The 13026-nt window shown below is 42.8% G+C and overlaps 1 protein-coding gene across 2 annotated transcripts; it reads right to left on the bottom strand.

The window, feature by feature from the left end:
• Positions 1–66: 66 nt before the first annotated feature.
• LOC311100072 (pseudouridylate synthase 1 homolog) lies at positions 67–3236 on the bottom strand. Of its 2 annotated transcripts, none has more exons than XM_084140814.1 (6): positions 3049–3236; positions 2057–2289; positions 1799–1936; positions 1503–1605; positions 468–1165; positions 67–249 (listed from the first exon to the last, which is right to left on the bottom strand). In XM_084140814.1, exons 2-6 carry the CDS (start codon positions 2255–2257, stop codon positions 208–210), a joined length of 1182 nt encoding a protein of 393 aa, XP_083996940.1. In that variant the 5' UTR covers positions 2258–2289; positions 3049–3236; the 3' UTR covers positions 67–207. The 2 variants fall into 2 exon arrangements, with proteins under 2 accessions (XP_083996940.1, XP_083996939.1); XM_084140813.1 differs by having other exon boundaries at positions 2790–3227.
• Between the last annotated feature and the right edge of the window lie 9790 nt (positions 3237–13026).

The following is a 13026-nucleotide window of genomic DNA, read 5'->3' as shown; positions in this document are numbered from 1 at the left end:
AGCTAACAAATCCTCCCAAATACAATATGTTAAATATTACTAAAAAGGATTCACAGTCAATGGTTTAAATTAAAGAACAAAATGTTTATTCAAATGTCTTAATTGTTGAGTAAATCAGTGGCATTATTGACAATGCATTTCCATAGCAAAACATAAGCTCATTCTTGAGAGATACAGCAAAGGGTGTCTTTCCACTCGCCGGAGACTTCAAAGTGCAGAATCTGAACCATTACCCTCCTCGTCATCATCCTGAAAATGGAAACAAGTTTTATGAGTTTTTAAAAAAAAGAGCGGGTGATGGCATTTCCCAAAAAGACAGCAGGTTTTATGAGTTCAAGTGTGAACTGCTCATAGTTGACGATTAAGCTACTAATGTTAAACATTTTGTCTTACAAAAACCAACAGGACTTACAAAAACAACCACTGACAATTTTACTGGCAAACATTATCCTGTTGTATTCACCCACCTGCCCCCTGTCCTTATCCTGAGCCCCTGTTGCAGTGGCCTCAAAGTCATGTATGGGCAGTGTGGCCATCCAGCTGGCCATGGACCCTTCCTGGCACTCAGTCTTCACAATGCTGGGATAGATGTGTTCCTCCTTGAAGGCCAAGATAGCCTGCTCCTCTTCAGTCCACTCCAGGCACTCATGGAGGCCGTCCCCACCGAAGCGCTTGTTGTACCTGTCAAAGTGCACCTTCTCGAGCACCAGGCCCAGCCCAGGGGCCTTGGGCACATCCACCTTCTCCTCGCCCCAACTTCGCTTCAACACCTCATCCCCAGAATAGCCCTTCACCACAGCTATCACCAGGCCAATCATCTTCCGGATTTGATGCATCATGAAGCTCTGGCCACGCACGGTAATCTCAGCGAACTCTGTGTCACCGCGCACAAAGGGCTCGCCACAGGTCATCTCTGTGATGTAGCGGCGGGCGCTGGGGTCCCGTGCGGCCTTCTGGGAGGTGAAGTTGTGAAAGTTATGAGTGCCCTTGTAGCTGCCAAACAGCCGGTTTACTCTCTGCAGTGTCTCTGGCTCCAGGCGGAATGCAGCAGAATTCTGGGTGTCATAGTCTTTTGGGGCGAAGGCCACTGTGGGGAGCAGGTAGGAGTATGTGCGGGCGTCACAGCTGTTTTTAGAATTGAAGCCCCCAGTCACTCGTTTCAGACCTACCGGGACAAAAAAATTAAATCACAAACTATGTCAAAACACATTGATAACTAAGAATCCTTAGTTCTTTTTTAGATAAATTGTTTTTATTTTATATATATATATATTTTTTTTTTTAAGCCAATAGGCAGAATAAACAGCATTGGACAATTAACAATTCCATTGTCAGCCCACGTCCAACACATTTTCACATGAGAACTAAAAAGTTGAATCAATGACTTCCCAAAAGAGACCACCTAGACTTCAAGAACATATTCTTAATTCTGACACCATGGGCTTCCTTGAAGGTTTTAGGCTTGTCTCCAACACATTTAACTGGAAGCAGTGCGATCTCACCCAGCACTCTGATCTGTGGAGGAAGATTGGAGTTGATCTTTTCCTTTACGTCTTCAATCATCCATAGTTTTAGAGAGACCACTTGACCTGCTGCAGAAACACCCTGACACAAAACAAATGGAGCTGATCACAAAGCAAGGTAATAATCCATTTGTGTTTGAGGCCACACACAGTGCATGTCTTATCCTGTGCATGCCATTACTTCAGGTATAAAACATAGGTATGTAAGACTACTTGCTTAAGGGACGCATTTGTGCAGACAGCAACTAAGCCCTTTCCATGTTTGTCTCCCATACCTTGTCTGTTCTTGCACATCTTTGGAATGACATTTTTTTCATGTCATCTCCATGGTTGTCTGGGATGCACCCAGACTTAATCAGTGCTGTGACCAGCTCATCCTCAATGGTTTTGAACTGGGATGATCCAGCATTTCTCTGAAACACAAAACAGATTAAGAATTTAGAAAGTAGCAGGTAGATGGAGTAGCCATTTTGTTTAAAAACATCCCTCATTGGGATAAGATTTATGAAAAGATTAAGAGGGGTAATACCAACCTGCATACCATAGTAACCTTTGCCTGAATATGCCAAAAGCAGGACCACTTTTCTTTTCGGGTGTTTCCTCTCGTCACCAGTCTGTTCTACATCAGACTTAAGCTTTTTTCTGATGTGCCCATTCTCACCCGACTCTCCATTTCCCTCCTCCACTCGTTTCAGTGGCTTGGTCAGCACATTCCCTGACTCTTCGCTCATCATCCACCTTATCCCTGCACACTTGTAAAGCCAACCTGATGAAAACACAAATAGCTAGTGAGTGTAGGGCTGTATTTAATTGAAGTTATGGCATTTCAGCCCTGTTCATTCACTACCAGGGTAAGTGTGCACCTACACCTAGCTTCCACCCCTTTGATTTCACCTATTCAACTCCTTCATATCTGAAAATCATATCTGAGAAGGGGAGTGAAGGAAACCGGACGGGAGGGAACAATTTTCTGAAATTAAATCCAGCCTTGGGCTGAAATCAATACTTAGCACCTTCACCATAGGTACTCCTGAATCTAAAAGGTCTGGATAGGTAAAAACAATATGGTTAATCACTACAGGGGACATCCTTCCAATAATGTCAGATCTACAGGCTAACGTTAACTGGAGGAGGTGCCAACCAATGGTCACAGCTTAACATGTAACGCGAGTTAACATTAGAATACTAGCTACTGCAATATGGATGACTAACTCAAATTGACTTTCCTCCGAACTAGGTCAACTAATTTAGCAAAAATAGGCTTACCGTTGCTTTTGATACGCAACACTCGTGGACTTGCTATCAAGGCTCGAATTTTCTGCATTTCTCATGTCTTCATTGAATGCTAAGAAGTTTAACAGGCTAAAACTAGGAGATAGCTAGCTATCGTTACTGATTCAGCTAGCTAGCTAACTAAACTAGCTTCATCACACAATACATTTACTATGGTTAGCTAGCTAGCTACCATGACTAGCAATAAAAGTTTTGCTATAAGTTGGAAAAAAATCCTTTGCAGGAGACTCACGAGTGATCCACGAAAAATCGTTAAATACACGTCTTGCTTATAGCACAAAGTCGGAAGTTTATCCAGTTACGACATTTGTACAGTCTGACACACAAATGCAAGAAGAAACCCTTTTACAAGTAGCTAGCTATCTATCTATCGCTACACCAACACACATACATACACACATGGGCACGATCAACTTTGACCTTTCTTCTTCTTCGTGTGGCTTTCCGGCAAACTCTTCTTCTTTTTCTTTTTCTTATTCTTATTCAGTGGGATTTATCGGCGGTTGGCATCCAACGTTATGGTCCATTACCGCCACCTACTGTACTGGAGTGTGGGCCAGAGACAGCGAGAAACTAAATCCTACCGGCCAGCCCCGTTGCTCTTAAAAAAGATAACAAAATATTTGAGCTATATCTAATGACGTTCTATTCAATATACTCTTTAAACTAATTTCCTGTATCCCCTTCTCCCTCATACCAGATCTCATCCTCTCTCTTTCCCTCTAATACTGCCAACACTGTAATAATAATATAATATGCCATCTTACGGTCATGTGTGCATACATCTTTACGTATGGGTGGTCCCGGGGATCGAACCCACTACCCTGGTGTTACAAGCGCCATGCTCTACCAATTGAGCTACAGTGGACCACTGTAGCAATACATGGTCCACAGTCTCTGTTTCCTGACAATAATCACACTTTCCTGTTGGATGCTTTCCTATCACATTTAATGTATTATTCAACTGGCTGTGTCCCACCCTTAATCTTGTAAAAATAGCCTCCTCTCTTCTGTCCCTTCCTGCTGTACTCCACTCCCCGACTTTCCATTGTACTTGAAATAAATGCCTTCCCTTATTATCTCTATTCCACTGCTCCTGCCATCTCTGCACCATCACTGTATATATCAGTATTTTTGCCTCTGCCTTGCTCATTGAAACTTCAACATCAACATCCCCACTACTAAGTGCTTGTTTAGCCTGTTCATATCCTGCCTCGTTCCCCTCCACCCCCACATGGGCTGGGACCCTTTCAATCTTATCTGAAAACCCATCTGTTTAATCCTGCCATGGATTTGTAGCACCTCATAAAGCAGGTATTGTCTGCTATGTGACCTAAAGGACTGGAGACTCATTAACACTGCACATGAATCAGAGCAAATAGCTACTCTGTCTTGTTTGACTTCCTCCACCCACTGCAAGGCCAACAGTATGGCCATCAGCTCCGCCGTATATACAGCCAGATGATCTGTAATACGTTTCCTGACTTCCACCCCACATTCCTGCACTACAAATGCTGACCCAGTACGTCCTGTCCTTGGATCTTTTGAACAATCTGTGTAAATGGCCACAAAATCCTGATACACAGTTTCCAGACGTCTCTTAAATAAATCAGCTGGATCAACACCCTCCCTATCTTTCTGTAGTTTCTCCAACACTTCTAGATCAACTACTGGAGGCGGGAGTAGCCATGGTGGATTTACAGGAATAACTACCTTTGGACTAAACTCCCTTCCATACAGTCAAATCTCCTTTGCCTGGGTATTCCCCACCCACCCAAAGCTCGTGTTCTGTCTTCACTCATGTTCCCAGCATGCCTGTAAAATCCCTTTCACAAAACTAGACTCTTCAGCTGTGTTTGAATACACATACTTTTTATTTTATTTATTTATTTATTTATATTTGTTATTTTTATTAACAACAAATCAATACAAAAAGTACATGGGGAACACAAGTATATATACATTTGGGCTAGGGGGTACAATAGTCGTCATACTCACCGCACTATTTGTGACGTATATTGAGTATGCAGTATGCTTATTTGTATTAGTATGGATATAGTTAGTATGTCAAAAGTTCCCGGAAGTCGTACTAAAGTATACAAGCATTGGACACTATTTCCGTGCTTTAAGAGACCATAATATGATTCTTCACAAAATGGGCGTGGCTGCACAACGTTTTCAGATTTGAAGAAAATGGCAGATAAAAATATGCGGCCGAAGTCCGACGAGAGTGGATACAAATTAATTGCTTTAACTAATTATGACAAATGTTAAGAAATGTAATAAAGTAATGACTTTTCAAAAAAATTACATTACATGTTATGTTGGCTGACAATTTGTTAGCGACACTATCCTTATGAACCGCATAGCATTACAGCAGTATGTACCGGTATGTTAGCTAGTTACCTAATGTTAGTCGGCTACTAATTCATCGAACTTGCTAGGCAGTATAGGCCATGTTCTCTCATTTGTGTCTGGAAATAGCTAGCCAACGTTAGCCAATTAGTTTGGGTGCTTGACTGCCGTCGTGAGGTCAGAGGACAATCTGACAATGCTCTGGATTTACGAATGGCCAGAGCGCACCTCGGAGCGCTCTCTGGCACTCCAGATTGAATTTACGAACACACCCGAATTCGTAAAATGTCTAGCTAGTCATGCTAACAAGCTAGCAAGAGGTTGCATAGCATCAGCATCAACTTCCAGTAGACAGGCGAAACGCTAGTATGCTCAACTGAAAGGATACCGTTCGCTTACAGTATACTAAAATGGACTAATAGTATGTAGTATATACTCATTAAGTATGAGTATTCGAACACAGCTTTCTTCTTCTTTGGGATTTGGTTGGCGGATCGCATCCAACTTTTACGTGCATACACCTCCACCTACTGTACTGGTGTGTGAGGCCATTAATGGCACACCTACATTATATTATTTGATACGATAATACAAAAATTTGGGAAAAGGACTATTAGTCCTCTAAAAAATATATAAATAAACGCCACCCATTTCACTATTCAACCCTATCTAGTCCTACTCCAGACCAAGAGTCTGACAGGACAATACACTACCACTCAACACACCCTGCAGCTGTTCAAAATAGTCCAAATTGGTGAAGTGAAATGAAAAAAATAACTTGTAAAAAAAAAAATCTAAAATCTAAATAATGGAAAAGTGGTACGTGCATATGTATTCACCCCCTTTGCTATGAAGCCCCTAAATAAGAGCTTGTGCAACCAATTACCTTCAGAAGTCACATAATTAGTTAAATAAAGTCCACCTGTGTGCAATCTAAGTGTCACATGATCTGTCACCTGATCTCAGTATATATACACCTGTTCTGAAAGGTCCCAGAGTCTGCAACACCACTAAGCAAGAGGCACCACCAAACAAGAGGCACCATGAAGACCAAGGAGCTCTCCAAGCAGGTCAGGGACAAAGTTGTGGAGAAGTACAGATCAGGGTTGGGTTATAAAAAAATATCCGAAACTTTGAACATCCCACGGAGCACCATTAAATCCATTATTAAAAAATGGAAAGAATATGGCACCACAATAAACCTGACAAGAGAGGGCCGCACACCAAAACCCACGGACCAGGCAAGGAGGGCATTAATCAGAGAGACAACAAAGAGACCAAAGATAACCCTGAAGGAGATGCAAAGCTCCACAGTGGAGATTGGAGGATCTGTCCATAGGACCACTTTAAGCCGTACACTCCACAGAGCTGGGCTTTACAGAAGAGTGGCCAGAAAAAAGCCATTGCTTAAAGAAAAAAATAAGCAAACATGTTTGGTGTTCGCCAAAAGGCATGTGGGAGACTCCCCAAACATATGGAAGAAGGTACTCTGGTCAGATGAGACTAAAATGTAGCTTCATCAAGGAAAACGCTATGTCTGGCACAAACGCAACACATTTACATTTACATTTTACATTTTAGTCATTTAGCAGACGCTCTTATCCAGAGCGACTTACAGTTAGTGAATACATATTTTTTTAATACTGGCCCCCCGTGGGAATCACCATCCCCATTTTAGTCATTTAGCAGACGCTCTTATCCAGAGCGACTTACAGTTAGTGAATACATATTTTTTTAATACTGGCCCCCCGTGGGAATCGAACCCACAACCCTGGCATTGCAAACGCCATGCTCTATCAACTGAGCTACATCCCTGCCGGCCATTCCCTCCCCTACCCTGGACGACGCTGGGCCAATTGTGCGCCGCCCATGAGTCTCCCGGTCGCGGCCGGCTGCGACAGAGCCTGGATTCGAACCAGGATCTAGTGGCACAGTTAGCATTGCGATGCAGTGCCTTAGACCACTGCACCACTCAGGAGAGGACACCTCTCATCACCCCGAGAACACCATCCCCACAGTGAAGCATGGTGGTGGCAGCATCATGCTGTGGGGATGTTTTTCATCGGCAGGGACTGGGAAACTGGTCAGAATGGAAGGAATTATGGATGGTGCTAAATACAGGGTAATTATTGAGTGAAACCTGTTTCGTCTTCCAGAGATTTGAGACTGGGACGGAGATTCACCTTCCAGCAGGACAATGACCCTAAGCATACTGCTAAAGCAACACTTGAGTGGTTTAAGGGGAAACATTTAAATGTATTGGAATGGCCTAGTCAAAGCCCAGACCTCAATCCAATTGAGAATCTGTGGTATGACTTAAAGATTGCTGTACACCAGCGGAACCCATCCAACTTGAAGGAGCTGGAGCAGTTTTGCCTTGAAGAATGGGCAAAAATCCCAGTGGCTAGATGTGCCAAGCGTATAGAGACATACCCCAAGACACTTGCAGCTGTAATTGCTGCAAAAGGTGGCTATACTTTGGGGGGGTGAATAGTTATGCACACTCAAGTTTTCTGTTTTTTGTCTTATTTCTTGTTTGTTTCACAATAGAAAATATTTTGCATCTTCAAAGTGGTAGGCATGTTTGTGTAAATCAAATGATACAAACCCTCCAAAAATCCATTTGAATTCCAGGTTGTAAGGCAACAGAATAGGAAAAATGCCAAGGGGGGTGAATACTTTCGCAAGCCACTGTAGGTATAGCGGTAAGGTGACTAGACATCAGGATAAATGATAAACAGAGTAGCACCAACGTATGTGATGATTGTATGTGAGTGTGTGCGTTTGTGAAGAGTCAATATGAATGTGTGTGCGTGCACATGAAGTGTGTGTGTTGGAGTGTCAGTGTGTGTGAGTGAGTGTGTAGAGTCCTGTGAGTGTGCATAGAGTCAGAGCAAAAAATATAAATAAAATAAAAGTGTCAATGCAGATAGTCCGTGTAGCTATTTTGTTAGCTATTTAGCAGTCTTATGGCTTGGGGATAGAAGCTGTTCAGGAGCCTGCTGGTGTCAGACTTGTTGCTCCGGTACCGCTTGCCGTACGGAAACAGAGAGAACAGTCTATGGCTTGGGTGGCTGGAGTCTTCAACAATTTTCCAGGCCTTCCTGATATAGAGGTCCTGGATGGCAGGGAGCTCGGCCCCAGTGATGTACCGGCAGTGGTGGAAAAAGTACCCAATTGTCATACTTGAGTAAAAGTACAGATACCTTAATAGAAAATGACTAAAGTAAAAGTGAAAGTAACCCAGTAAAATACTACTTGAGTTAAAGTCTAAAAGTGTTTGGTTTTAAATATACTTAAGTATCAAAGGTAAATGCAATTGCAAAAACATACTTAAGTATCAAAAGTAAAAGTATAAATCATTTCAAATTGCCCTGGATTAACACAGAGGTTGGCGCTAAACTAAAGGAAGGTGATTTTTGGTTTCCTTACCCTATAAGCAGTCTATGGACAAGTTATGACAGCAATCCATGCTTTGGTTTTATTTCCCTGGCACTTTTTCCAAATGCTAATGTTTTAGCATTTGTGGCACAAATCCCATTCCAGTCATGGTACGGATATTATAATTTTCGCTCATCATGTCCAAATTATCAGAAAGTATCTAATGTTGATTGTGAAGCTCAACAAAGTCACTTATAGACGATTTGAAATTATGCACGAAAAATGCTAACATTGGTACCACGACTTCAATGGGATTTGTGCCAGGGAAACTAAACCAAAGCATGGATTGCTGTCATAATTTGTCTATAGACTGCTTACAGGGTAAGGAAACCAAATGTGTAATTTGTAATTTGGGTGAACTATCCCTTTAAGTTCCTTTTTGTATGCCATTTAAAGAAAAAGTCAACATTTTAAAATAGATATTGTTCAATTACTGGTGCTTTTGACAGGAACCACTACTTCCATCTCAAACAGTTACAGTATGATATTGTAGCGAAATGGGGGGGGGGTAAGCCCCGAACAGGACTGGGACCCAGGTCCAGCGACTGTCAAGCCAACACCTCAACCTTTACTTCATGAGGTCTGAACTCCTTTACGAGGTCGCTAGGTGTTGGTTTAAAGGCTCTACACAAAATATTTTTGGGGAATTATTGCACTGTCATTTCAGACAATGTACATAATATCTCTGGCGCTAATAGTGGAATGATATTGTTTCACAGTTAGTGTTTTGATTGGCTGTGATATTCGCCTATTTATTTATCCCGCCAGAGCCGCAACTGTTGTCAAACTGGGAAAGCTGTTCTGACTTTGTGGCTGTGTTATCTAATGGAAATAGTTAATTTCCTGGTTGCTAAAATTTTACACTGTTCGCTCAATTTCAGTTTACGTTAGAAAACAAGCACTGAATAGTATAGGGAATCATTGTACCATGTAAATCCACCTGGTGGACCAAAACCGCTGTTTGAAGCTGGTGGACCAGCTTCAAAACAGCTGTAAAAACGATATATATAAATGTTTATCTATTTACACTATATATACAAAAGTATGTGGACACCCATTCAAATGAGTGGATTCGGCTATTTCAGCCACACCAGTTGCTGACAGGTGTATAGAATCGAGCCATGCAATCTCCATAGACAAACATTGGCCTTACTGAAGAGCTCAGTGACTTTCAACGTGGCACCGTCACAGGATGCCACCTTTCCAACATGTCAGTTCATCAAATTTCTGCCCTGCTAGAGCTGCCCCGGTCAACTATAAATACTGTTATTGTGAAGGGGAAATGTCTAGGAGCAACAACGGCTCAGCCACAAAGTGGTAGGCCACACAACCTCACAGAAAGGGACCGCTGAGTGCTGAAGCGCATAGCTTATAAAAGTTGTCTGTCTTCGGTTTAAAACACTCACTACCGAGTTCAAAACTGCCTCAGGAATACATCAGCAATAGAACTGTTAGTCGGGTTTCTCAAGGTTGAGCAGCCGCACACAAGCCTAAGGTCACCATGCGCAATGCCAAACATTGGCTGGAGTGGTGTAAAGCTCGCCGCCATTGGACTCTGGAGCAGTGGAAACGCGTTCTCTGGAGTGATGAATCACGCTTCACCATCTGGCAGTCCGACGGACGGATCTGGGTTTGGTGGATGCCAGGAGGATGCTACTGCACCAATGCATAGTGCCAACTGTAAAGTTTGGTGGAGGAGGAATAATTTATGTTTCAGCATGACAATGCCCCTGTGCACAAAGCGAGGTCCATACAGAAATGGTTTGTCGAGATCGGTGTGGAAGAACTTGACTGGCCTGCACAGAGCCCTGACCTCAACCCCATCGGACACCTTTGGGATGAATTGGAACGCCGACTGCAAGCCAGGCCTAATCGCACAACATCAGTGCCCGACCTCACTAATGCACGTGGCTGAATGGAAGCAAGCTCCCGCAGCAATGTTCCAACATCTAGTGGTAATCGTTCCCAGAAGAGTGTGGGCTGTTATAGCAGCAAAGGGGGGGGACCAACTCCATCTTAATGCCCATGATTTTGGAATGAGATATTTGACGAGCAGGTGTCCATATACTTTTAGTTATGTAGTGTATATATACACTGTATATACAGCTCTGGAAAAAATTAAGAGACCACTGCAAAATTATCAGTTTCTCTGGTTTTACTATTTATAGGTATGAGTTGGGTAAAAACAACATTTTTGTTTTATTCTATAAGCTACTGACAACATCTCTCCCAAATTCCAAATAAAAATATTGTCATTTAGAGCATTTATTTGCAGAAAATGACAACTGGTCAAAATAACAAAAAATATGCAGTGTTGTCAGACCTCTAATAATGCAAAGAAAATTAGTTCATGTTCATTTTTAAACAACACAATACTAATGTTTTAACTTAGGAAGAGTTCAGAAATCAATATTTGGTGGAATAACCCTGATTTTCAATCACAGCTTTCATGCGTCTTGGCATGCTCTCCACCAGTCTTTCACATTGATGTTGGGTGACTTTATGCCACTCCTGGCGCAAAAATTCAAGCTGCTCGGCTTTGTTTGATGGCTTGTGACCATCCATCTTCCTCTTGATCACATTCCAGAAGTTTTCAATGGGGTTCAGGTCTGGAGATTGGGCTGGCCATGACAGGGTCTTGATCTGGTGGTCCCCCATCCACACCTTGATTGACTTGGCTGTGTGGCATGGCGCATTGTCCTGCTGGAAAAACCAATCCTCAGAGTTGGGGAACAATGTCAGAGCAAAAGGAAGCAAGTTTCCTTCCAGGACAACCTTGTACGTGGCTTGATTCATGCGCCCTTCACAAAAACAAATCTTCCCGATTCCAGCCTTGCTAAATCACCCCCAGATCATCACCGATCCTCCACCAAATTTCACAGTGGGTGCGAGACACTGTGGCTTGTAGGCCTCTCCAGGTCTCCGTCTAACCATTAGACGACCAGGTGTTGGGCAAAGCTGAAAATTGGACTCATCAGAGAAGATGACCTTACTCCAGTCCTCTACGGTCCAATCCTTATGGTATTTTGCAAACCTCAGCCTGACTCTTCTTTGCTTCTCATTGATGAAGGGCTTTTTTCTAGCTTTGCACGACTTCAGCCCTGGCCCTAGGAGCCTGTTTCAAACCGTCCTCGCCGTGCATTTCACCCCAGCTGCCGTTTGCCATTCTTTTTGTAGGTCACTTGATGTCATCCTACGGTTGTTGAGTGACATTCGAATGAGTTGGCGGTCATCCCGGTCAGTAGAGAGTAGTTTTCACCCTCTGCCGGTCTGTAGCTTTGTTGTCCCCAATGTCTGCTGCTTGACCTTGTTCTTATGAACTGCCGTCTTTGAAGTTTTAAGGATGGAAGCAACCTGAAGCTCACTGTATCCCTCTGCCAGTAAAGCCAGAATTGAACCCTTCTTTTCCTCACTCAAAACTTTCCTTTTCAACTCTTTTGGCATGGTCAATAGTTATTTTCTGATTCATATTACTTTTGAGGTACTGTTAGCACTGTTTTTGCCATCCAGCTGGTCCTATTGCAAGAGGATAGTGATGACCACAGCAGTGGTTTTTATACTTTTCCTCGTTAAATAAGATTTGGTTCAGGTGATCACCTAATCAGTACCTAATTCAGTAGAATGAGGTGTGCCTGTGTTGGAATTAAACAGACACTGGAATGGAATGGCTGTCATACATGTAGAGATGCTGATTTAAGAAAAATATGCAGTGGTCTCTTAATTTTTTCCAGAGCTGTATGTGTGTATATATAGCTGTATGTGTGTCCATAATATATATAATTATTTGTTTTATCTATCATTCCACTATTAGCGCCAGATATATTATGGACATTTTCTGAAATTACAGAATAATAAAAATAATGTGTAGCACATTTAAGGTCACTACATTACCCCCTTCCTTCAGGGGAGCGTGTCCCCACATCGCTCTATACCTAGTCCCTCACATGTACACGCTTCTCCAATGGCCTCACAGGTGCCATCCCACTTCCGACACCAGTGTATTGAATTTGGCGGGGCAGAAGAGGGAGGTACTTTTAAGGGAGGAGGAGAATATGCAGAAAGTGCAAGAGACCTGGCAAAAAATGCAGCAGCAGTAGACAGCTGAGGAGAATGACAGGAGGAAAGAAGCAGAAAGTATTTAGGTGAAAACAAAATGGTGTCTCACATCATGGTTCAGGCCCAGGAAATAGAGGAACAGATAAAAGAGGAGCTCAATTAGCTGCACTGCTTTTTGAGAGAGGAAGAGGAGGCCAGGTTAGCTGCTCTGAGGGAGGAAGAGGGAGAAAAGAGTACACAGGGATTCCCCTCTTGGACTACCACTGAAGAAGACATCTGTTCCAACGAAGAAGAAGACACCTCTGGGACTCATTGTTGGGACTTGGAGGTGGGGGACAATGTCAAATGTTTGGAAGGA

Source organism: Coregonus lavaretus (assembly GCF_964263955.1).
Source record: "Coregonus lavaretus genome assembly, chromosome: 24".
In the NCBI taxonomy this organism is placed as follows: Eukaryota; Metazoa; Chordata; class Actinopteri; order Salmoniformes; family Salmonidae; genus Coregonus; species Coregonus lavaretus.
Note: the sequence above shows the minus strand (reverse complement) of the source record. Positions and strands in the feature narration are given on the sequence as shown.